Genomic DNA, 26,540 nt, shown 5'->3' with positions numbered 1-26,540 from the left:
AGATGACCACTTTTCCCGTAAACCCTCAAACATTTAAGGGCTAAAGTCTACAGAGATAATTTTTATGGATCTTTTTTTTTTACAGATTGTTTCCATCTTTGTTAGTTAAAAAGAAAGTGTGTCTATAAAACAGTTTTGAGGATATAAACCATTATTCATTAATATCTCCTGTTTTGGCATTGTAAGTGGGCATTGAGTTTAATTAAAAAGTCACAATAAAAACAGGTTTATTTGATTTGGCTGAAGAGTAAGACAAATCTAGAAAGGCAAGAGTACGAAGCATGGAAAAGCCATGGAAAAGAAAAAGAGATGTGGAAGGCTAAGGAAACCTGTGAGCTGTTATCATGCTGGTTTACTCATGAAATAAATCTTATTCAGATTAGGCAAAAAAGAGTGAACATTTGCAACAAGTACAAAAGAGACTGAATGTCTTTATATGTGAAAATGGTTTTATTGGGGAGTATAAAACTTGAATCATTTAGCAGATTATGTATGGTAGATAGAGTCTTTTCTGATGTGCATTATAATAACAACTGGTGTAGGTGAATATAATTTTAGTGTGCTGATGTTAGTTGTTTTCAATGGTTTCTTTGATCCAATCCAGGTAGTTTTGGACTTTAGTATAGTAGCCCTTAAAGCTTTCATTTCCACATTCAAGAGGACCCCATGATACAATGCCTGCAAGACGATAAGGCTTGTCTAGAGACCCATAGCCCAAACTGGGGGAAAACAAAGGACCCCCACTGTCACCTTTACAACTGTCTACACTGGTTCCTCCAGCACAGAACATGTTAGAGCTGACAGGAAGACCTCTAGAAGAACACATTTCAAGTTGATATATCTGGACAAGTCCATAAAGCAGATATCTACTCATTTGTTTTCCATATCTTCCAAAACCTGAGATTGTGCCCTCTGCCACAGGTTCATCTGTTTTGTTTGGCAGACACAATGGCCTGATGTTTGGACCTAGTGTCACCCTGGCAGACATTTTGATTAGAGCAATGTCATTATCAAAGTTTTCTGGATTTTTTGGTTTTTCTGTACCAACTCTTTTACCAACTCTTTTATAATTTGGGTGAATTATTATCTTCTCTGTCTCCATATTGACTGGGTTTTTGTCTTGACCATCAGTTATTCCCCCTAACCAATTCATTGTTGTTTCTTCATATCCATCCACTACATGAGCAGCTGTTAGAGCCCAGTAATCACTGATCAGAGATGCACCACCTCTGGGAGATGACTTATGGAAGAGCTGCCAGGGAATCTGCCCCAGAAGTGCTTGCTTCCCACCAAAGACTCTGCCTCCAAAAGCCACATCTGAATTAATTCCACACACTGAAAGAGAGAGACAGAAACGGGAAATATTGTAAAAAGAGATATGAAAGATAACCAATATTATTTGAGTTTATATGTGTATTTAGGATGACTGAGTACCTGGTTCACATTTAGGCAAATCTTCTGTTAATTTTTGACCACTCTCAGAGACCCAATTACCCTCAGCATTACAGGTAAAATTACCTGAGGAAAGGGAAGACAGACAAAGTCAGATAAAGATGTGGAATGAACTAGTCATTTATCAAGAATTACACTAATAATGTTCACATAAACCATACACATCTCACCAGTTTTGTCCAGTTGATAATATTGAGATTTACATTTGAAACTGATTTGTTTCAGATACGTTGTTGGAGGATCTTTTTCTGATAGCTCCACTAATTCAGGAAGATCTGGACTGCCACAATCCACAGCTGAGGAGAAAAACAAGAAGAGTTTTTTATTATTATTATTATTTTAAATGACTAACAATTTTCAGCTTCATGCAAAAAAAAAAAAGCATTTTGGATGTGTCTAGAAACTGAATGAGCTACGATATACAGTTATACAATTGATTGTGAATGATAATGAACCTAGTATTGTTTTTGTGGGCACTTCAAAATTGTGAATAATTATTTATTACAAATTATTCAGATTTTTAGAATGTATTTTAAGAATACTTTTCCATCTACCGGTTTAAATCTACAACACTGCTTGTGCTGCATCAAAAAGAGGCATGCAAGCACTTTGATGTAAACAACCCCAACGGGAATGAGAAGCATGGCAAGAAGAAGCAATGAAATGAATATGCACTTTCACTTTCTGACAGTAAATGATGGAACAGCTGAAGTGCAGCCATTACCCTTCAAAACCCCCATAAGCAAAGCAGCTACTGTATTTGGTTTCTGAAGAGCATTTAAAAATTTCAAACAGCCATTTGGATTTTTGTTTTTGTAATGGTGTTCATCACAGCACCAAATATTTAATAGGCTATTTATTTTCAAACTTAAGTATTTTTTACATTTTAATCTGGACTAAAACATGCCCTAGATATTGATTAAAAATGTTCTGATTCTTTATTAGATTTCAGTAACACTTTACAGTAAGGCTCCATTAGTTAACATTTGTTCATTCATTATTTAACATAAAATGACAATGAAAAATACTTCTAAAGCATTTATTAATATTAGCTTATATTAATTCCAACATTTACTAATACATTATTAAACCAAAAGTTGTAAACATATTATTTAATGGACCTGAGCTAACATGAACTAACAAGGATTAGTTGTATTTTATTTTTTTAAACTTATGTAATAACTTCAGTAACAAATGTAGTTATTGCTAATTTTTAATGTTAGTTAAAGCATTAATTAACGAAACCTTATTTTAAAGTGTTACCTACTGCTCTTTATAATTCTTATACACTTTAATCTGTTTTAAACATTTGTTGTGCATTGTTTTGTGTATTTTGTGCATTTATGTTGAAATGTTAAATGAGTAGTTTTTTTAGAAAAAAGTTATTAAACCTGTTATAGTATGATAACACCTTTTTTGCAAATAATTTATATTTTGTGATAATATTATAGTATATAGTTTGTCTGTCTATCATCAGACCAAGTTCAATCTTTTAAGATTGAACATTAGTCTTGGGAGTCTGCTCGGTAGGCATGATAAATGGGCATAGTTCAAATGACTTTGTACGCAATTGGATAGTCCTTTAACCAATCAGACCAACGATCTGTAGCTTCTCTATCCGTCATTGTGTTAAACCCGACTATAGCGTGCCAGGTGGATAAGCCAGTTTGTGACTGGTCCCCACAAATTTGTAACGAAAGCAGGGCAAAATCAAATCGCCGGCAGATCAGCCTGGGTTTACCCAGTCTAATATACCGTAGTAAAAGCGTCAGCAAAAATTTGTGACTTGAACATTTGATACTGTCCCATGTCTAGAGCTGCCAAACATTTTTTGGCCATTGGTATGCCCACCACATAAAAGTTTCAAAAAGTTTCACGTTTTAAATGGTGACTTAGCAAATGTGTGGTAAGCAGCTGTTTTGTGAGCTTGTAACACCACATTACATCATAAACTGTATATAGGGAGAACGGCAGTGAAGACAGCCCATTTAATTCTAAGGATCAAAGAGAGGGTGGAAAATGATCAGGTCCAAATATAAGATGTCTTCCTAGAAAGCATGAAAAGAATACATTATAAGGCATTTTCTCACGTTCACATGGGATAACAGGACTCCACTTTCCATTCTTCTGGCATGTAGATTCATACTCAACCTCAGCTGATTCATCCTGTGAATTTTTTTTTTTGAAAAAAAGTTTTGATAAACTACCATACATGCTGACTATGTATCCAAATTTAAGATAATTAAATTTCAATTTATTAGCTAACATAACTATATATATATATATTATTATTATTATTATTATTATTTATTTATACATTTCTATTAATAATTAATCTTTGTTTTAATCTATATTTAAAAATACATTTTATAAAATGTTTCTCAACAAACCCATAACATTAGTCTGCACTCTGCAGCCCTCTAGCTCAGGCAGTAAAAAACAAATCAGCCTGAAATACTTACCAATTTTAATACATATCCCTTGTCACACTTCACTTTAACCTTGTGGCCCGTGGGATATTTGGAATCAGAATGCTGTGAAATCAGACTAGATTTTGGCGTCACAGGTCCAGCACAATCCATTTCTGAGAGAAAGTAAATAAACAACAAGTAAATAAACAATTGACAGCACTTTTCATTCCATTTTCATATAAGTGGTCTATCAACATGCTTGTATTTCAGAGTACATCAGCATAGCCTACATTGTGACTAACGTTATATAAACATGCAATATCGTTGACGAAAAAAGACGAGTCATCACTGGTTTTGGTTTTGTCTGAGGGAGGAAGAGCGTTCATGCTTGCGGTTGCCAGATTTCAGTCATTTAAATCCCCAATCAGAGCTTTTCTGTGAAAAGAACACATATACTATCCTGTGTTTTACCCAAATATATAAAATCTGCAAATCATATGCATGCGAGCTCTCTCGCGCGTGCGGATGATCTGAAAACACCAATAAACAAGTAAGCTGCATTTTATCAATCTCCATTTGAGATGTTCTGCTTAAAGAGTCATTCAGTCAGTCTGTGTTCTGTCAGGACTGTCAGGACTCACGATCCGCTTTGCTAAACAGCTGAACTGCAGTGTGCTGTGAGCTGCTGAAATAAGCCAATCAGAGCTGAGCTCAACATTAAAATTCATGACTCTTCCAAATAATCAAAAACAGAGCATTACAGCCTAGGGACAATTTATAGGGTTGTAAATGGAACTGTAAAACTGTATCTGGACAATTTTTGACCTTAAATAAGCCACATACCCTCTATGTAGATATCAGACAACAATTTAACATATTGTTACACATCATTCTTAGGGCACCTTTAAGCTTTTCATCAACTTACGAACTCCCAGAAGTTACTACACAAACGGCAGTTGGAGAAAGCCTGACATATGTTTAACGCACTTCACATTCACATTGAGTGAGGTCAAAATAATTTAAAAATAATCAGATTATATAACCTAAAATGTGTAATGTAGGCTTATAGATTATATCTTCATCATGGAATTTGTATTCAGTAATGGATTACAGTTTGTAAGTAATCTACCCAGCACAGGCCATCAAAATGGGTTTTTCAGTGACAGATTCTCAGATTGTTACATTTGGTTCCCCCAATCCTAAATATGCAGTATATCCTTGATTAGTTTTTAAGATGATGGGCAACAGCCACACGGCCCACACCTCTCACTCTGTAGCTGAGGCTAAATCCTCGGTTTGATCCTCCTTGATGGTCGGTCCTGAATGTAATCTGAACATGATGAGACCTTGTGAGGAGGAACGGAGGAAGATCCCTTCCACAAAACATCTTACTCTTAACATCACCAGAGAGAGGTTTTATCTAAGAGGAGTGGGTATAGAAAAAAAGACAAGGTCAATGAGGAGAAATACAAAGAAAATGAGACAATATTTAAATATTGTATAAAACATACAGTTAATGAGTCGATACACTGTCCATTCTCTTTCATTTCCACATCAAACACGCCTGTGAACGTCAGCTCAAACTGCAGACCTTCTTCTACAGCCAGAGTGTAAGAACACACAGAGTTTTCAGGGTACGGCTCAGGCCAGTCTGGTGATTTTAGCACACCTTCTTGAGAGCCAGTGTGATCTTCATTACAGCTAACTAACAGACAGACAGAAAAAAAGAAAACAAGTCATGTCACTATACCTGCTTTATTACTAATCAAATGAATCATAGATAATCATATATTTAAATATTTGTTGAGAAAAGCCCCCATTGGCACATTAGGTAGAGTAAATTGTACATTTTAAAGTAAATTGTTAAATAGACAGAAAATTGGTTTTATAAGTCAATAGGTTTTATTATACATCATCGAAGCCTATTACTGACTTGAACAATACATTTTTTGATCAAGAGATAAAGACACCTCTTTACTATCTTCAACAACACCAATTCTAATTGGGCTTCAATGTTTTAATCAATCAACAGCTGGAAATAAATGTCTAAAAGGAACCTATTCTTTTAGAGAATTACAACAATTATTAAAATATATAGTATATTTTTATATAATATATATAGATATAGAGTATGGTGACGATTGTTTAGCGCTTAAAGGAAGCTTTAAGAAAATATACACATAAAATTGTTTGTTTGTTTTTCAAACTAAAATGAATATTGCATGTCGATGTATTTATTTGTATAAGTAATCAAGTGATTTACAGGATAAGGAAAAATAATGGATTTTACCTTTGCAGGTGTGCTTATCGGGGTCAAGGATGTAACCTGGTCTGCAGAAACAGCGATAACCTCCAATGTAGTTATTGCACAGTTGGGTGCAATCATTATCAGGGTCCTTACACTCATCAACATCTAAAAGACAATAGGATTTGATATTAAAGGGTATAACACACAAAGTTTCTGCCAATCTCATGTTAATATTGAATACCTATAGAGTAGTATCTCCCCAAGAGTCTTTAGATTTATTAAAAGTCAGATACGCTGTACCAGTTATTTGCAAAAACAGCGGAGTTCGTGGAGGAGTCCAACTTGTTTTTTTGAAACATTGGCCATGTTTAGCATGAGAATCCAACTCTTTAACAGTGTAAATAGAACAGAATGACCAAGCCCCCCTTATTCATATTTTTTCCTAAATTTAGATATGTGGACAAATGCATTTTTGTCTCAGTGCATGCATTGTTTTAGTTTGGCAGGGTCGCCGCTAGCTTAGCTTAGCATAATGAATGGAATCCTATGTTGCCAGCTAGCATGTCCCAGGTAAAAGTGATCCAAAAAAAACACCCACCTGATTACTTCTTGTGGCCTGCGTATAGCCTGACAAGCCAGACCCACATCAAGATGTTTGGTCTGGAAACTCACCATAGACAGCTCAATCCGAGGGGCGGGATAAACCGTTGTCTTTCAAACTCCCTCTGCACGCGATAGGATAGCGCTACAACCAACCAGAGCAACGAAGGTGAAACAGAGCTTGTTGATAGATTAAACATTCGCCGTATCCGATCGGCAAAACTCTGAACACATCTTCCCTTCTTAAGAATGACTTCAGTGCCGTTCTTTGTTCTTTTCTCAGAGAAAAGCTTAACTCCAAGTCTTCCAGAGTCGCGGTCAAAGCTGTTTCGAAAGACCGCCGTTCGACAGTTTGTGTGTTTACTAGAAGCACGCAAACGCAACTCGGCTGTCGTCATTATGGCCCCGCCCACCGACTCTATACATGATGTGATTGGCCCGGCAAGAGTTAGGGGAATACAGCTCAGAAGAGTATTGCGAGTTGCTAGACGACACTCGCGGGCAGATTAGATTTGCTGCCGCTAGGGTGCGTCTAGATTTCTAGGCTAGCTTGCGTATTCACAACGAGTACAAATAGCTATGCAGATTAAGACAGCAATTTCCTAGGCAGATATTGACTTGGGACTATATTATGGGGAAGCACAGGCGAAGCACTGCTAATTGGGCGCAATTAGAGATATCTCGGCTCTCATCCTCACATCCTCCGGCTGTTGAGCGATCGCAATGTGTTGCGTGATATCTCTGCAATTAGCAGTGCTTCGCCTGTGCTTTCATATAATATAGTCCAAAATCAATATCTGCCTAGGAAATCACCTAGTCTTAATCTGCATCGCTATTTGTACTTGTTGGGAAAATGGAGGCCACAAGAAGTAATCAGGTGGGGGTTTTTTTGGATCACTTTAACTCGGGACATGCTAGCTGGCAACATAGGATTCCATTCATTATGCTAAGCTAAGCTAGCGGCGACTCTGCCAAACTAAAACAATGCATGCACTGAGACAAAAATGCATTTGTCCACATAGGAAAGAGGTTTAATAAGCCCTATTTCTAAAAACGGTGGAGTGTTCCTTTAAAGCAATTTCAAAGGTAACATTCTCGATGACCCATAATCTCATATTCTTTTCTACCCTGCAGGCAGTATCTGTTAATCACCTTGAATGGCATAAAAGCCTCGAAATCCAGTGTATCTCTCAGGATTCGAGTAGTCTGCGACAAATGAAAAAGAAAGACAACCACCAGAGGAGGAGTGGAGGAAAGGGTTGATAGATGCCTGCAGCTCCTTCATAGACTTTCGTCCACACAGATTGAAAAGCAGCTCGTCATCTGCAAATACCTGGACAAAAGTGGTTGTTACTTAAAAAGACACAAATTATAAATAACTGATGTAAACACTGTAGAACAATTTCTTTTTTTTTTACTCAAAGACTCCTTTCAACATAAAACTGCACTTTTAAGTTGCGCACAGATACAGTATACATTTTGTGACAACAACCAAAAAAAAAAAAAAACTCTTTCAAACACACCTTCAAGGAATCGTCATCACACTCAATGCTTTCTTCCAGGTCCAAATGTATAAGAGTGAGTGTGATTTTGTGTCCGGTGGGAGCACATTCTTTCCAAGTCAGACTGGAATCAGGGTCATAACCTCGTGGGTATCCAGGAGACTGCACCCATCCAGCCAACAGCACTGACCCACACAAGGAAAGGAGAAGGAAAATAACACTGGACAGGGAGAGCGAAAGGCAGAAATAAACAAATTCATAATGGAGAATAAGGGAGAAAATAGTAGAGTAGAAATTAATGAAGCCGAAAAGACAAGAAAAAGATGATAGATAGATAGATAGATAGATAGATAGATAGATAGATAGATAGATAGATAGATAGATAGATAGATAGATAGATAGATAGATAGATAGATAGATAGATAGATAGATAGATAGATAGATAGATAGATAGATAGATAGATAGATAGATAGATAGACAGATAATGATGTGAACATCATTGGATTGTAAAATATTTGGAAAAATTACTACATGTGGAGAAATACATACCGGAAAACAATCATGATGAGAAGTGTTAAACCTCGCTCTCTCTCGTTTCTGCACTTTCACTTTCATGCTCTGTTTGCATCATCATGTTCCAGCCCTCCTTTCCCCCCTAAAAACAGTCAACATACTTGAGTGAACAAGTTTCTCAATATCTGTCAGTGGGCGTTCACCCTGGACTGAGATGAACTGTGGCAAAGATAGTTGCTGTTCCAGACAGAAAACTGTTGTGGGCAGATAAAAGCCTCATTTACATTATTTATTCAGTTATTCAAATATATAAGATTTTTTTTATGTAATTTTGTTTATGTACAGTGGTCCCCGAAATGTATATGCACACTTTTGAACACTTAACAATTTATCAATCCTAACAATATCCATTCCAAAAAAGCCTCTTCATCATTAATTTTCACAGCCATTAATGATGATTAGCCATTTGCTAATCTTCACTACCTTTTATGTACCGAATAAAGAATACTGACAAGCAATACAATGACTACATTACATTATACAAAGCAATAATTTATTTATTTATATTTACCCAGTCCTTTTGCATTCTGTAAAAATGCATTTATATTCCTAATGTGTATTTTAGTGTTATGTCAGTTCAAGAAATTTCACTGTAAAAGTCAACATATTTACTAAAATAAATATTAACTTGAATTGTATCATGAATTGTGCTTGTCCGGAAATACACGGGCTGCCATCCAATGCTTGCTGTTTATGCATGCACTTTGATCTGGGAGTAAGAACGCCATCTGGTGTTAGAAATGAGGAAGAGAAGAGAGTGAGAGAAGAAGGCAGGTACAGAGGGGAAATAGAGAGATGGGGGCACAGAGGAAGCAGAGGTTATCTGCACTGTATTGTGTGTTTTTTTCTAGCAATCATTTACCGTAACAACCATACAAAAAAGGTCAAATGGTGTCAAACATGTTGATTGAATTCTGATATGTCGTTTAACAGGAATGTACTGTACTATGTGAAAGGTTATTGGCTACATATGGTTTACACTTGACCTTTCTTCAATGCAACTCCACAAACGCAAAATTAACAATTACTCAGTTACACATATTTATAAAATGCCTTCGAATGAGCTAGCCGAGTTTTATAAGACACCAATCAAAGGAAGTAAAAGTGTTTTAGCTTTAACAAAACAAAAAAAGGAAGTAAAATGGTTCACTATTTCAGAGAGAAGTCTAATGCAAGCCTTTAATCCCACTTCTGTTGTTGTTGTTGTTGTTGTAAAGATCTTTAAGTTTGGCTTCTTTTTTTAAAGCTAGGGTCAGGGTAGCAACACAGTGTGCTATAGGGGCTCTGGGTCTGAGGAAAAGTTTGTGTGAAAAAATTATTTAAAGGTACAGTGTGTGGAATTTTTCGACATCTAGTGGTGAGGATGTGAATTGTAATCACTACAATTCTACAAACGTTCTTCCTGGATCCTACAGCTTATCTGGCATCCTTGAGTCAAGGGGAAGGGGGAGAGGGGATAATGATTGCTGTACCAATTTTGGCCACAATCTTACATACACTTCCTTTAAAGGGTTAGTTCACCCAGAAATTTAATTTATGTCATTAATGACTCACCCTAATGTCGTTCCACACCCGTAAGTCCTCAGTTCATCTTTGGAACACAGTTTAAGATATTTTATCCAAGAAAGTATGCAAGTGTAGGCACACTATACTGTCCATGTCCAGAAATGTAATAAAAACATCATCAAAGTAGTCCATATGTGATGGATCAGTTAGTTAATTCGAATCTTAAGTTTGGCAGTTTGACATGTGATCCGAATCATGAATCAATATGCTGATTCATAACCGTTTAAATCTTTATTTGAGGAGAGAAAACAATGCTGAATATTATTTTTGGACCAAAATGTATTTTTGATGCTTCAAGAGATTTTAACTAACCCACAGATGTCACATATGGACTACTTTGATGATGTTTTTATTCCCTTTCTGGACATGGACAGTATAGTGTGCCAGTATAGTGTGACAGTATAGTTATTTAAAATAAGCTTATTTGGATGTGTGCCGACATTATATTTCACATGTTCAACGTCTCGTTTGCTTGCGATGCGATACCCGCTCTGACTGCTCGCTTGCTCAACACAACGTTACAATATGACATAATTCCAGCCAATCAGAGGAGACTAATAAATTCTGATAGGCTGGCTTAACAACCTCTCACAAGACTCCCTGCATTACTCTACAGCTGACAAGAAAATATATATGGTGGAAATATATGGAAAATCTAATTTAACAATGTGATAAAGTCTTTGACATTTATTTCCCAATAAAAAACTACCCATAAACCAAGGACAACATGACACAGGAACACGAGGCGGGAAGACATGAGGGCATAGAGTCACATGACAAGGGAACACTTGACAAAACCAGGAAGTGCATGACAAAACATGACAAACTTAAAACATGATAAACTTAAAAACATGAACTTACACCAAAACACCCTGTGACACTATGCATTGTCATAAGACTTATACTGTACAATACTGTAAAATATAGACTGAATTACTCATTTTACATAGTATTTATGTTGAATAGTATGCGCATTGAAAGTGTGCTTCCTCACTGCAAAAAATACCTGGGTAACAATTACACATATGCAAATATAACAGTAAGTGAAAATCTTGGGTGTGTAACCCACAAAGTATTGTCTGGGGTCAAACCCAATATCTTCATTTAATGTTATATTTGTAGGCCAATCTATGTAATTGTTACCCACATAACAATTTGTATTTATTTATTTATTTTAGTTATTTTTTTGCAATGAGGAAGAACAAGCCTGCCTTCCACTGGGCACAATATACATCCTAAATAGTATACAAAATGAGTAATCCAGTCTTTTTACCACAATTAAATTATTATTATTTTTAAAGAACATCTGTCGTGAATGTTTTTAAAAATATATATAAATTCAAGGATATGGATATGAAGTATATTTATTAATATTTTACTGTTTTTACATTGCATTTCTATGTTTATTTGATGGCTTTTATTTTTAAAATATTCTGAGGCCATTTTTGTTCACACTTCATTAATTAATAGAGGAAAAGTCTGTCCATTTTTATTTCTGAAAATGTGTAACATTAGAGACGCTAAATAACTTAAAATAACTTGAAGATCAGTAAGAAGAACTATTATCTACTTGATACGATTTGATATTAATTTAGTAAAAATAAGATACTTATGTGTGGTTGTCGAAAGGTGGACATTTAAACTTGGAAATAAATGCCAAAGACTTTATAACAGTGTTAAATTTGATTTTCCATATATTTTCACCATGTATATTTCCTTGTCCGCTGTAGAGTAATGCAGGGAGTCTTGTGAGAGGTTGTTAAAGGGGGGGTGAAATGCTGTTTCATGCATACTGAGCTTTTTACACTGTTAAAGACTTGGATTCCCATCCTAAACATGGACAAAGTTTAAAAAAAATAAGTTGGACGTTTGATGGAGTATTTCTGTGTCAAAAATACTCCTTCCGGTTTCTCTCGAGTTTCGGAAAGTTTTTTTCGAGTATGGGTCCGTTTGACGTCAACGGGTCGGAATGTCTTTGTATGGGCCATACGAGCTCTTCTCCCGGAAGGGTGCACGAGCGCGAGCGAGGCGGTGAGAGGTCTATGCAGCAAACGCACGACGCCCATAAACACTGCTCTCACTACTATCTCAGGACTTCACCAAATCAATGTCACCAAAGAAGTGTGTTTTTGATGGAGCGGTGACGATAAAGGTTCACGATCGTGCTTTGGAAGCAGGCGGTGAGTGAAACTGCTTCAAATGTCAGTGTGTAGTTGGATATCGTCGCGTGAGTAAACATCAGTAAACAACATTATCGTATAGTTAATTTATCAAAGAAGCATGGGATGTATGGCGTGTGTTTAAATACATGTGTTTAGCGGACCACTATAGGTGTCTGTTTGTTTTGTCTGTTTTATTGTAAAACCACCCCAAACATAACGTTAAACCTAGGGGACGTTCACACAAAGCACATTCAAATGCGCTAACGGTTACTCCATTATTGTTCTATGTATAACGTTACAATAGTCTGACTTGCAAAACCGTTTTGCTTGCTACTGCTAAGGTTTAGTCGCATACAACAGTCCATAAACCAAATCATGTCATCATATACCACGAGTAAACAAATGCAAATGTTGACAATTCACTAAATACAGTTCATACCACAGAGACGGACGTCCTGATGTTGTTGCTTCTCCTGTTCAATTTATTTTAGCTTCCGGATCTGATTCTGGATCATATATGTATTAGTTGAATCTGATTGATAGCCATGGTTTATTTAGGGTAACGTTTTCTTTTCCACGCTTAAAGAGCATATTGCAGGTTAGAAACTCCAGTGAGTCAGTGTATAGAAAAATAATGCAGGACATAGATTTTCTTTAAAATATACTTGTAAATACGCTAATAAGGCTTTTTGAGTCGTTTTTGTGAGAAAATTTTACTTCCGCATCTAAAAATGCGCAAACCGGAAGTGACATAACAAGAAGGAGTGCGGTGACTTGCCACCATAGGAAAACAATGGATCGCAATGGCAGTTCGGACACTGTGGAATATTATCCTTTAACTACATGTGTATTGCAATGTTAAACTCCATCATATCACTGATAATCCGCGGTGTAAAGTGAACACACACACACACACACACACCACCACACGTGTCAAAGCAGATGCAGAAGTGAAGTCCCGTCTCTTCACCTGCACAAAACGCCACAATGCAACTTTTCTAACTTTTTTTTTTTTAGGAAGCCTGTGGACTCAATGTCCTGACAGGCTGGACTCAATAATTTTCCATGACAATGATAAATTTAAATAGAAAAACTACCGAAAATACACTGATTACTACAGAATACCAACCTATTCTTCACTGAGGCAATGCAGAACTTGGCAGACGACTCCCTCTCGTGACGTAATATGACGCGATGTTGAAAAAAACTGCGGTTTTTAGAAACAGCCAACGAAACGGCCAAATTATCTGATAAATTTGTGCTCTTATGTCTTTTAAAAACATTTTAAATCCTGCATTACCTTTTCATATGGCATTTTCATACAAGGTTATAATTATGTTCATCTCCAAAAAAAATTTACCTGCAATATGCTCTTTAACACTTTCGTGCAGTGGCTGCGCGCTCGTCATTTTTTAGCTCCGCCCACACGATACGCATCCAACCTCTCGTTTTTTTTCGGTACAGCCTATCTTTCTTTTATAAATATAATAAAACTAAATACTTTTTGGAGATATGAACGATACAATACTACTCTATAGGTACTCAAGATTGAGATTGTTTTTTGGGAAACCCAGCTGATTGGCTGGAATGATGTCATATTGTAACGTTGATTTGTGTGGAGCGCAAGCAAACAAGACGTTGCACATGTGAAATATAACGTCTGCACACATCCAAATAAGCTCATTTTAAATGGAAAATTGATTTTTGTTTGCTCAAAATACGTTCTTATTTGCGAGATGAACATTTCTCCACAAAACTCAGTTCACGCGCGTGCAAAATACCCTTTTGCACGCTCAAAATATGACCTTGCACCCGCAGAATTGTGGCAGAATAGTAACCCCATAATATATAAATTGGAGATTAGATCAATCATGTGAGGAAAGATGAACTACTAGAGTAAAATATTAGATTTTGTTATTTAGAGGGTCCTTTGTGCAACAGCATGGCAGCACTCAAATTAGAGAGTACAGTAATGATATGAAACTACACTGTTAACAGTTCTTACCAAATGAGGAAAGGAGTAGGAACATACACACACACACACAGTGTCTTCCACAAAAGCGTCTGTGGGTTTTCATGCCAGACCTCAATGTTCCTGACATTTAGATCTCACAAATGTGTGATTCAGAGCAGATAACAACAAACACATTACTATTTTGCAAATAAAATACTTAATGCTTGTAGTTTTTTGTTGGTGTAAATCCTAGTTAAGTAGAAACTTCTCTCAAACTTTTGACAGCTCAATCATGCCTACTAGTATTTAAAGTACTCGTGATGGTTTACTTTGGATGTCTTCAATAATGTTGACTGCTTTACTCAATACTATGTCTGAGAAATTTCAATCCAAAATAAATTGAAGTCTTATATTGTTGACATTCTCTCTGTCTCATGGTGTAGGCTAATACTGTGTGTGTGAACAGGAAGGAAGGCGAGAGAATGCAAGCACAAGTGCAGAGGATGGATAGAGGTAGTGGGGCTTTCCAGTGCATTGAGTAGAAAAAAAGCGTAACAGAGGGGGTTAAGATTACGTGACGTAAAACACCACAAAGGAAAGAGAAAAAATGACTCCCCTATCTGCAGCCGATGAACGGAGGCACTGCACAAAAAGAGAGAGCCAAAAAGTGTGACAGACAGACGGAAGAGAAAAGAGAAGAAGATAACTGACACAATAGCATGACTGAATAATCACCCCTCTCTTGGTAACGTCAAGATTTTTAGAATCACTTCAAGTTTCTATAATTGGTATAAAGTGGTGTAAGCCAACAGACTTTATATGACTGCACAAAACTATTCACACTGAAACGACCAAACCGAGACAACAGTGAAAGTAGCCGCGATGGGAGACGTGAAATGCAGGAAATGTCCGAAAGGTGAGCTTTTCATATTATTACTGTACAAACTAGGCTACTTTGATTTGAGAAGAGCTGGGCTTTGATCTATTTCTATTATATAGCTGAGAAGAATGCTGTATTTAATATTAGAATCTATTAAAGTTTGGTTTAATCATTAAGTCACAAATTTTTGGTCAAAATCTAGGTTCTATTTAAACTTTAAGCGACATTATTTAAGTTGATTTTCGATTTGTTTTGAGTTCTGTGTTAATTTAGTGACAAATCTTCCCATACAATTGACTGTAAGCCACAGGATATTATGTTAACTTATCATGTTGTTTCATCAAGGTGAAACCAGCCCCCTGGAGCCTCTGTTATATGCAGGACATCCTGTACTGTAACCCTGCTAACAATTTGTGTAATAACATAACACAGAATTCTGTATTCATTTGAAATAATGATATATTAAATGGAATAAAAAATAACGTATGCACATTATATAACAAAACAACATTTAATGTAATGACAGATAGCACAAGGATAATTCTCAAGCAACACATTTCACAATAATAAGCTTATGTTTTAAATGATAAAACTATATATAATTTGATATAAAGTGAAGTATTTGAACACTTTATAGTTATTAAACTATAATGGATAATGTCCATAGGTAATGTGATCTCTGAACTGGAGGAGAATGAACTTCATATATTCATGAGAAATTACCTTTTGGTTATAATTGCAAGTAAATAAGTAATTTAAGGAATTTTTTTGTGTGTGTGTTTTTTTTTGTGTGTGTTTTTGTGAGAAAAGGTTTAGCATCATTTGCTTGCATATTCCACTTTTATTTTATTTTATCTACTGCAATGAAATCTGTACAATTTAAAATGATATAGCAATGTTCTGTCATCACTTGCACAACAGAACACAAAAGAAGATATTTTGAAGAATCTATCATTGCGTTTGTCGAAATCAAAGGGTTACAATATTATTGGTTTGGAGTGGACCCCATTGACTTTCATTATATGGGGAAACAAACATTGAGACATTTTCCAAATACTTATTAAAGTCACTAATATGGTGGTGGCTTGATTTTTTTAAAGCTCTTTTCAGGTCAAATGTAAGCAACATCAACAAATTACTGCATTATTGGCTTTTACATACAGATTATAAATGATAGACTTCTTGTGATTGTGGAGTCTTGGGCAAAAACTGAGCTCTCTTTCTTTTTCAGGTACATATGTGCATACCAACTGTAATGCCACATCGAATATAGTGTGTGCAACTTGCCCACATCGTACATTTAATGATCAGGAAAACAACATAAATGTGTGTCGTCCCTGCAGGGAGTGCTTCAGCAGTAATTTCACATTCCTTTACCCTTGTCTTTTGTACTTGTAGTGCTACTTGTCTTTTTTAGAGAGTAATGTTTTTGTATGTGTGTGACAGGCAGTAACTTGGAGATGGTAAAGGAGTGTAAGGCAGACAAAAACACTGAGTGCAAGTGTAAGGTGGGATACTACTGTACACAGCAAAGCGATTTTTACTGCGATCACTGCATTCCTGTCTCCAAGTGTCCTCCGGGAAAAGGAGTCGACATTCAGCGTAAGTCTGCCTTTGCTTATCAGTGTGATTACTCTGAAAACTAGTTCAAAAGACTCTAAGAAGTGAAAAGCCAAAGTGAAATCAACCAATCATGAACTGTGTGAAAATAGCACTACGCTTTGCCACAATATCCACAATGACTCCTATATTACCAAGTCAAAAAAAGCAGTCAGTTGAGTTTGCATTAAAGCATGTGTTTTGTGGCTATACCTATCGGAAGATCTGCTGAACCGCTTTAATGGAGTGCTCAGACTGGAGTACAGTCAAACCAAAAATTATTCAGACACCGTCAACATTTTCTCACATTATCATTATGGAAATAAGTACTCAGAGTTAAACTGTGTCAGAACAAATTCATCTTGATAATGTCAGATAACTTTGATAGAAAGGTATATAATGGATTACAATCAACCAATTAGCTGTTAAATTTAAGTAGGCCCTATACAATTAGATAATATCAATTTAGGTCCACCAATTACCAAGCAATGCTTTATTTAGTTTAGTCTCTGGTGTAAAAGATCACATTAGCAATAAAGACAAAACATTTAAAGGGTTAGTTCACCCAAATGTGAAACATCTTTATTAATCACTCACCCAAATAGTTACAAATTATTAAATATTCAGAACACAAATTAAGAGATTTTCGATGAAATTTGAGAGCTGTTTGACCTCTGCATACAGCCAGCCATTTAATTAACACTATCAAGGCCCAGAAAGCATCGTTAAAATAATCCATGTGACTCCAGTGGTTCAACCTTAATAATATGAAGCGACGAGAATACTTTTTGTGCGCAAAAATAATGACTTTATTCAACTATTTCATTCTAGCCTGTGTCAGTCTCCTACACTACACAACAGTGCGGCGCTTTCGAGTTCTTCGGCAGCCCGATGCTGTTCACGTGAGCGCCACGACACATGCGTGTGATGATTACGCTGGAGCTGCGCTGTTTTTACAATAAAAGCGTAGGAGACTGGCACGGGCTAGAACGAAATTGTAGAATAAAGTTGTTCTGTTTGTTTGTTTTTGCGCACAAAAAGTATTCCTGTTGCTTCATAAGTATTCCTGTAGCTTCAAAATTAAGATTTAAAATTATGGGTCAGAGAGCTCTCGGATTTCATCAAAAATATCTTCATTTGTGTTCCAAAGGTGAACGAAGGTCTTATGGGTTTGAAACACGAGGGTGAGTAATTAATAAATTACAGAATTTTCATTTTTGGGCGAACTGTCCCTTTAAGCAAAGCATGGTCAGATCAGAATATCTGAATAATTTTGATCCCAAATTTTTATCAGTTGTACTGGTAGTCGACTGTATTAAGAATTGTTTGTGTATAATATGTCGCAGTTTACTTTATTTTGCTATCCTCATTCACATAAATGAACTATAGTGTCCTGCACCCACTAGTAAAAAAATGTAAATGTGGTGTCTGAATAATTTTTTTTTGACTGTGGCAGGAGGGCTGTTGAATAACTGAAGTTGTGTTGCAGACACGAACCTGAAAGACACGGTGTGCGCACCCTGCCCAAAGGGAACCTACAGTGATGTGGAGGACTTTGTTTCCAGATGCAAAAATCATACAAGGTGAGACTCAGTGTTACATACAAGCAATAGGTCCAGTTTATTAACATTTGCAAACTAATTTCCTGTGATAACACAACACTTCTCATAAATTCACAAAATCCCCCCACACACAGTGTGTGTATGACTATATAGTTATTTAAACTGAAACAATCTCTTGTGAAACTATTGCTGTAATCGCAAGCTTCTGACGCACATTAATGATTATTTCCAAGTCTTCTGCTATTTTTAACACTATACAGTAATGTCTCATTTGTTACACTAGGTAATGCATTAAGTAACAAATAAGAGATATATTTTTACAGCATTTATTAACCTATGTTTGTGTTAGTTTACAGATACAACTATAGATCTTAAAAATGTATTGGTAAATGTTGAGATTAACAGCTTTCGTTTCCACCTCCATCTGATATAAAGAAAGGTTTGTGGAGGAATGCACAGTTTTTCTGTAACTAATTAACCATTACCGGTTTTACGTAAACGTGCCTTGTGTAATTCTCCTACACAAAATAAAACCCCAATAATTTGCTTCCATTCAAAAAAGAAGTGTAGACGTACTCTGGGTAGGAGGGTGGGTGGGTATCGCTTCCTTTCTCAACCTCTGTCTGACATATTTATACACATAAATATTTCACTTTTTTTCTACACATACACAAAGTAGGTCCTACACGCAATACATAAATATATCATTACATTCATAAATAATTATTTTCCTTAACTCAGTCGCTAGGCTGAACAAACGTAAACAGTTTCCCATCTGAAATCATTTGCCTCCTCTGTCATTTTACAGGTGTGATGATTTTAATCGAAATCTGGACGTTCCTGGGACTAGCAAATCAGATGTTGTGTGTGGAGATTTTAAACCATGTGCTACATGTGAGTCTTTTTAGGCTACCTCTACTGGGAAAACTCTTACTTTATTGGAAATGTCATTATGTTCAATGTATTTTTTTAATCAATAAATCAATCAAATAAATTAATTTATTGATTTAAAAAAGACTGTAACTCTTAGCTCACTATTTATTCTTTATTTCAGCGTGTTCTTGGTTGTTACCTGCTAGCCTGTGGACAGGGATTGTAGTTACTGTCGTAATTGTATTTCTGGTCCTGTTTATAATGTATTGGAGGAACAAACGGCATTCACAAATATCAGGTAAGAGTAATATATTATTAGGTATCTTTCGCTTACCGTGCAAGGAAGCATACGCATGTATTTTCAGGGAGATATGTTGATTTATGAATAGGATTAATATTCACGATTTACAATCAATTTTGAAATAGCCTAACAGTGAGAGAGTGCACGAAAGTGCAAGAAATAGAGGTGACTTTATGCGAGTATATTTTCTGGTGTTTATCATTATCAATGTGGTAACAAATGTGGTAATAAACTTTTTAAAATCTTCTTAAGTTGAAGATTTTCAGATATTGAAGGGAAGTCATGAAGAGTTGATTGGTTAAATGAAAAAGTCCTTTCCCCCATGGTCTTAAGTGTACATGAAGGCTGAGGTAAAAGAGTGTTCGCAGAACAGAGAGAAGGTGAAAAAGTGTATGAACTAATAAGATCACAAAGATATGCGGCACGTGTAATGTTTTTTTTTAATCAATTTTAGCATTAATGGTAAGCCAGTGCAACTGTGAAAGCACTGGTGTAATGTGTTCCCAAGGAGATTTATGAGTTAGCATACGAGAGGCAGAATTTTAAAAATAATGTAGCCATATAATGTAGCCTGCTTAAAGATTTAGCTGGAAGGCTAGACAATGGCATTACAGTAATCTAACTTATAAAGGTCTGTGATCTTTTCTGGATCAGAAAAAGAGAGTAGCTAATGTTCAAAGTTGTGTAATGTTCCTAAGATGATGGAAGGCAGTTTTTGAGATGTGCATCAAATGTTAGCTGAGGATAAAAAATGACACAGAGATTCTGTGACACACCTGTGACATGGGAAGTACCATATTAGAGTCAACAACCAAGTTAATATGTTTGGCCTCACGAGTAGCCGCTATCCCAATAAGCATCAGCTTAGTTTTTTAACCATCTAATTTTAAGAAGTTATTCTGCATCCAGATTCTGATCTCTACTGGACACTTATTCAAAATAGTTCATGTATATTGACATCAGGGCTAGTGGGGATGTAGATTTGTGTATTATCTGCATAGCAGTGATACCCAAGGCCATGCTTCCTGATAATCTGCCCAAGTGGAAGCATATATAATACACTAAATAAAGTTAGGCCTAACACTGAACCCTGAGGAACTCCTTGCCAACGAACAGACACAGCATCAGATTTGTGATTTTTCCAGGCTAAAAAAACGGAGCATGGTTAGTTAAGTAAAACTAAAACCAGTTGAATACTGTCCCAGAGAGACCCAGCCAATGCCGCCTGTCCAACAAAATAGAATGTCATATGTCAAGAGTTCTAACAAGACCAAGATACTGCATACACCAGAGTCAGGTGCAATAAGATATACCCTTTTCTGAAACCAGATTGAAAAGTTTTAAGGATTGTTTAGTCCTAACTGATTATTTAACCGAGTAGCTAAAGCATACTCCAGAACCTTAGCCAAAAATAGGAGGTTTGAAGTAGGCCTATAGTTGGACATATCAGACATCACAACCAGGCTTAAAGGGTTAGTTCACTCAAAAAATGAAATTGATGTCATTAATGACTCACCCTAATGACGCTCCACACTCATAAGACGTCCGTTCTTCTTCAGAACACAGTTTAAGATATTTTATATTTAGTCCGAGAACGTATTCAAGTGTATGCACACTATACTGTCCATGTCCAGAAAGGGAATAAAAACATCATCAAAGTAGTCCATATGTGACATCAGTTAGTTAGAATCTCTTGAAGGATCGAAAATACATTTTGGTCCAAAAATAACAAACACTACGACTTTATTCAGCATTGTCTTCTCTTCCGGGTTTGTTTTCAATCCTCAAATAAAGATTATAACGGTTATGAATCAGCATATTGATTCATGACTTGGATCGCATGTCAAACTGCTGAAATCACATGACATTGGCGATCCAAATCATGAATCAATACGCTGATTCATAACCGTTCAAATCTTTATTAGAGGATTGAAAACAAACTCGGAAGAGAAGACAATGCTGAATAAAGACCAAAATGTATTTTCAATCCTTCAAGAGATTCTAATGAACTAACTGATGTCACATATGGACTACTTTGATGATGTTTTTATTCCCTTTTTGGACATGGACAGTATAGTGTGCATACACTTGAATACGCTCTCAGACTATAATATATATACTAGAATATAAAATATCTCAAACTGTGTTCTGAAGATGAATGGAGGTCTTATGGGTGTGGAACGACATTAGGGTGAGTCATTGATGACATCATCAGTATAAGAATGCATGAAACAAATTCAGAAAATAAAAATAATAATGTTAAGAAGGATTATATACATTTAAAATATGTATAAATGGATACATGTTAAATATGCATAGTCTCAATGTATATATATATAAATCAATAAATAGAATGCAAAAGCACTGACAAATTTGTCTTTCTCTAATCTCATTTTTTCCCCTTCACCATGTATAAGATACAAGACTTGTTCACAGAGACAAGCATTTCTGCTGAGTGGTTAAAAAAGCCAAGCTGACTTTATATCAGATCTGTAGGTTGTAGATCTAGGTTGACTATAATTGTCCTTGATGATGGGCGAGTATAATTTTGCATTGACGTACATAAAAGGGTCATTTACTGTCGCAGTAACAGCAGATTTGATTGATAGGAAACCGCAAACGTTGTCTCTAATGCTACAGGATGAACATGTCTCTAATGCTACATATGTGTACCTAACACATGCAAATGCTTTGCATTATAAGCCATTCTTACAATAATATGAAATATTGTAAAACATTTGTTAAAAAAAAATTCAAACATCAAACAATAGATCTTCCTGAGGGTTTGATAAACATGCTCTAAAGTCTTACACACATCTGCTGCCGTCACTGATTTTCAACATCAGGGCGGATGTTCAGTCTAAACAGTCATGCACTCTTCTGTTGTATGCTCTGTCAATTGTTTTCAGTTTAGAGCACAAGATGCCTATGATTAAACTGATGCTGGTAAACCACATCCTATCAGTTCTACATACATGCGCACAAACTTGTATCAATGTGGTGTAAACTGAACAACAACCCCTCTTAAAAATATCAGACACATCTGATGATTGGTTGCTGGAAGTAAACAGAATACAGTAAATGACATCCAACTCTCTCACACACAAAAAATCAGCAATTTTATTCTTTAAGAACGTATCTAATACGTATCTAAGTATATAACCAAAATGTGTTAAAGACACATCTAACCATAAACAATACATATTAATGTAAAGGAAATGTATTTTTATATATTGCGAGCCATTACTGATGTTGTGTTTGTGTTTTCTCAGAGATTTCTTTAAGCCCCGTCTCCCCAGTGCTTCCTCCAGACATCCTGAAATATCCTGCAGACTTTGACTTGGAGAAGTGTGCAAAATGTGATAAACATAAAGGTAAGACTTTTTGTTATCCTCTAGTTTCACTCTGATATTCAGAGATATCGTCCCTCCGAGCAAAATATTCCATTCTTTCTTCATACACCTCTCTGTGAAAATATCTATTTACATTAGGGGTCTTGAGCAAGATCTATTGTTTAATCTTAAAAAAAAATGTTGTACACGTTTTAGTGTGCTTATTATTGTAGGAAAGGCTTAAAATGCAAATGTTTGAACATAAACGAGAGGACCGAATCCTTCTGAATGCATTTGTATATAGCTTACATCAGCTGAGACCTGGAAATCTGTCATATAATATTTACATGGCATTCTAGAATCTTACCGATCATTCCTACAGTATTCAATAAACACAGTCAGGGAAGTTGCGAAATGAGCAATACCAAATTTTATGATGACTTCAAATATGGCTTTGCGTCACTGTTACAACTATAATTCGACATTTCCTTTGAACTCGTCTGATCTTATCGACTCACAGGCGACAGGATACAAACCACAGCATCGTCTTTCACTGTATGTCAAATAGGCCTAATCTAGTAGGGTTTAGCTGTTATGGCCTCCCACAACTCCTACCCTTTCCTACCACTTACACAAGAGGTACAAAGTTTACGGTTTCTACAGTAAGCAGTTTTTCTTGTCTGATCTCATAAGGTCAAATTTACAAGAAACTGATTACACTTGATCTGGACATGTTTTAATGTACATGACCCTTCAGATTAGCCTAGAAATCTAGACGCACCCTAGCGGCAGCAAATCTAATCTGCCGCGAGTGTCGTCTAGCAACTCACAAAACACTTCTGAGCTGTAAAAACCAAACTCTGGGCTTAACATAATGATGGCCGAGTCTTTCAAATCAGCTTTGACCCAGACTCTGAAAGACTTGGAGTTAAGCTTTTCTCTGAGAAAAGAACGGCACTGAAGTCATTCTTAAAAAGGAAAGATGTGTTCTGAGTTTTGCCGACCGGATACGGCGAAAGTTTAATCTATAAACTAGCTCCGCTTCACCTTCGTTGCTCTGGTTGGTTGAAACGCTATCCTATTGCGTGCCCGCCGTGCAGAGAGAGTTTGAAAGACAACCGTTTATCGCGCCCCTCGGATTGAGCCCTGTCTATGGTGAGTTTCCAGACCAAGCATCTTGATGTGGGTCTGGCTTGTCAGGCTACCTTCAGATATGATCATCATTTAATGCTGTTAAAACCATCTATAGTTGAACCAGATATGCTAAGACAGACCACAAGAATATCTGAATATATGTACATTTAATCAAAGTAATTAAAAATCCTGTAAAGAGAGTTTAAAGGGAAAGTTCACCTAAAAATGAAAATTTGATGTTTATCTGCTTATCCCCAGGGCAACCAAGATGTAGGTGTGTTTGTTTCTTCAGTAGAACACAAATGAAGATTTTTAACTCCAACCATTGCACTGTGCCAGTCATATAATGCATGTCAATGGGGTGTATTTTTATAAGAGTCACTATAAGAGTAAAATACACACACAAATACAAATCCAGATTAAACCCTTTGGCTCGTGACGATACATTGATGTCTTAAAACACGAAACAATCGTTTTCTGTGAGAAACCGAACAGTATTTGTTGTTGTTTATTTTACCTGATATCAGACGAATCTCATCTATTCGCAACGCTATTACTTCCACCGGAGAAGGTCAAAACCCGGCACAATCGTATATTACAGATGCTGAAAAACTGGTCCTTCATCTTCCCAAGACTAAACTCAGCAGCACTATGGGTGATCAGGCTTTCTGTTCTGCCGCTCCTGGGATTTGGAATGCCCTACCCGACCATCTGAGGGCACCTCAGCTCTTGAGACTTTTAAAAAAGGACTTAAAACATTTCTTTTTGGGAGAGCTTGTGTCTTTTAACTATTAAATCTATTAGTATTTTGACATTTTTAAAATGATCTTAACTGTAGAACTTTGAGATATGTTCCAAATGTAAAGTGCAATACAAATAAAATGTAGTATATATATATATATATATATATATATATATATATATATATATATATATATATATATATATATATATATATATATATATATCAAATCCTCATTAGTTCCTGCGCGGATCGGTCGAATAAGGAATCTATGTAAATATATATCTATTATTGTGCTGTCATTTTGACCTTCTCCAGCAAAAGTAATGGCATAGAGAATACTGAATGAGATTCGTCTGATATGTGGTAAAAAATACCATAAATACTGTTTCATGTCTTAAGACATCAATGTGTCGTCACGAACCGCTGTGTTTAATATGGATTCCTATGCGGATGTGTTTTTACTATCATAGTGACTCTCATAGAAATACGCCTCATTGACATGCATTATACGAGCAACGGTTGGAGTTAAAAAAATATTCATTTGTGCTCTACTGAAGAAACAGACACATCTAAATCTGGGATACCCTGGGGGTAAGCAGATAAACATAAAATTTCCATATTTGAGTGAACTATCCCTTTAAAATACTACCAGTTCAACTAAAAAAAGCACACAAATGATTCGATATTGAGATGAGCCAATCACTGATCAATAATTTTCTCTTTTTTGTTTTCTTCCTCAGCTGAAAGTTACACAGACATGGACAGTAGCATACAGTGTGATGGAGTTATGCCAATGCTGTCAGAAAAATACACAGAATCAACTGCCGCAAATGGATATACAGGCAGCACATACCACCTTTATCAGTCTCAGCCGCAGGAGTCGGAATGGAACGATTAACTTGCATTTAACTCTCTATTAGTAGAACTGTGTGTTATCACATATCTCGAGTGTGGTTTTATCTGACATTGTATACGATTTACTTCTGTTCTGGTAGAGTGAGTGAATGAGTGTGTGTGTGTGTGTGTGTGTGTGTGTGTGTGTGTGTGTGTGTGTGTGTGTAAATAATTTTATTTTATTACAGTATAAATACATTTAATATACAATAATCAAGATGAATGAAAAACGTAACATTGTCTTTAGTTAAGATGTTTGCTAGTATTGTTTTTCATATGCTTCATTTCAATAATAATAATTTTTAAAAAAATGTAGGCCTATTTAAATAATCCCACAAATATTGCTCAAAAGGGACGAAGACCGTCATGTCATACCTTGTTTACCACAAGATGGCGCAATACTTTAAGCGTGTCCTTTAAACTTCTGGTTTAAAAATATATGCTCAAAAGGGACGAAGACCGTCATGTGTCATACCTTATTTACCACAAGATGGCGCAGTACTTTAAGCGTGTCCTTTAAACTTTAAACTCCTTTAAATGTCCTTTAAAGTTATTTTACGAATTAAATTTCACTGGCCAACCTGTCAGTCAGTCAAAAGCTGTTACTTCAATACTAAGCAAAACGTGACCTCGGGACAGCAGCTTGTCCCCCTTTTTTGGTGAAATGGCAAATATTCCTTTTCCAAGTCGAGTGTCGCACCCTAGAGGCAAAATGAGTGAACTTCAAGATGGATGGCATTTCCTTGGTCAT

General features: G+C 36.0%; 2 protein-coding genes across 4 annotated transcripts; one reads left to right on the top strand and one right to left on the bottom strand.

Annotated features, from left to right (window-relative positions):
- Window positions 1-419: 419 nt before the first annotated feature.
- On the bottom strand, window positions 420-8,887 carry LOC137082888 (mannan-binding lectin serine protease 2-like). The gene is made up of 11 exons (XM_067448445.1): window positions 8,764-8,887; window positions 8,235-8,433; window positions 7,864-8,044; window positions 6,154-6,276; window positions 5,375-5,568; window positions 5,127-5,283; window positions 3,915-4,036; window positions 3,543-3,618; window positions 1,623-1,748; window positions 1,435-1,518; window positions 420-1,335 (listed from the first exon to the last, which is right to left on the bottom strand). Exons 1-11 carry the CDS (start codon window positions 8,775-8,777, stop codon window positions 569-571), a joined length of 2,043 nt encoding a protein of 680 aa, XP_067304546.1. The 5' UTR covers window positions 8,778-8,887; the 3' UTR covers window positions 420-568.
- Window positions 8,888-12,387: 3,500 nt separating this feature from the next.
- LOC137082885 (tumor necrosis factor receptor superfamily member 3) lies at window positions 12,388-26,462 on the top strand. 3 transcript variants are annotated; one of them, XM_067448441.1, is made up of 9 exons: window positions 12,388-12,533; window positions 14,913-15,385; window positions 16,581-16,706; window positions 16,796-16,951; window positions 18,438-18,531; window positions 19,319-19,404; window positions 19,565-19,681; window positions 22,957-23,058; window positions 25,636-26,462. In XM_067448441.1, exons 2-9 carry the CDS (start codon window positions 15,352-15,354, stop codon window positions 25,791-25,793), a joined length of 873 nt encoding a protein of 290 aa, XP_067304542.1. In that variant the 5' UTR covers window positions 12,388-12,533; window positions 14,913-15,351; the 3' UTR covers window positions 25,794-26,462. The 3 variants fall into 3 exon arrangements, with proteins under 3 accessions (XP_067304542.1, XP_067304544.1, XP_067304543.1); XM_067448442.1 differs by having other exon boundaries at window positions 12,394-12,533; window positions 14,936-15,385; XM_067448443.1 differs by lacking the exon at window positions 16,581-16,706.
- Window positions 26,463-26,540: the final 78 nt, after the last annotated feature.

This window comes from Pseudorasbora parva, chromosome 7 (genome assembly GCF_024679245.1).
Source record: "Pseudorasbora parva isolate DD20220531a chromosome 7, ASM2467924v1, whole genome shotgun sequence".
In the NCBI taxonomy this organism is placed as follows: Eukaryota; Metazoa; Chordata; class Actinopteri; order Cypriniformes; family Gobionidae; genus Pseudorasbora; species Pseudorasbora parva.
This window is presented reverse-complemented; position numbering and strand designations above follow the sequence as displayed.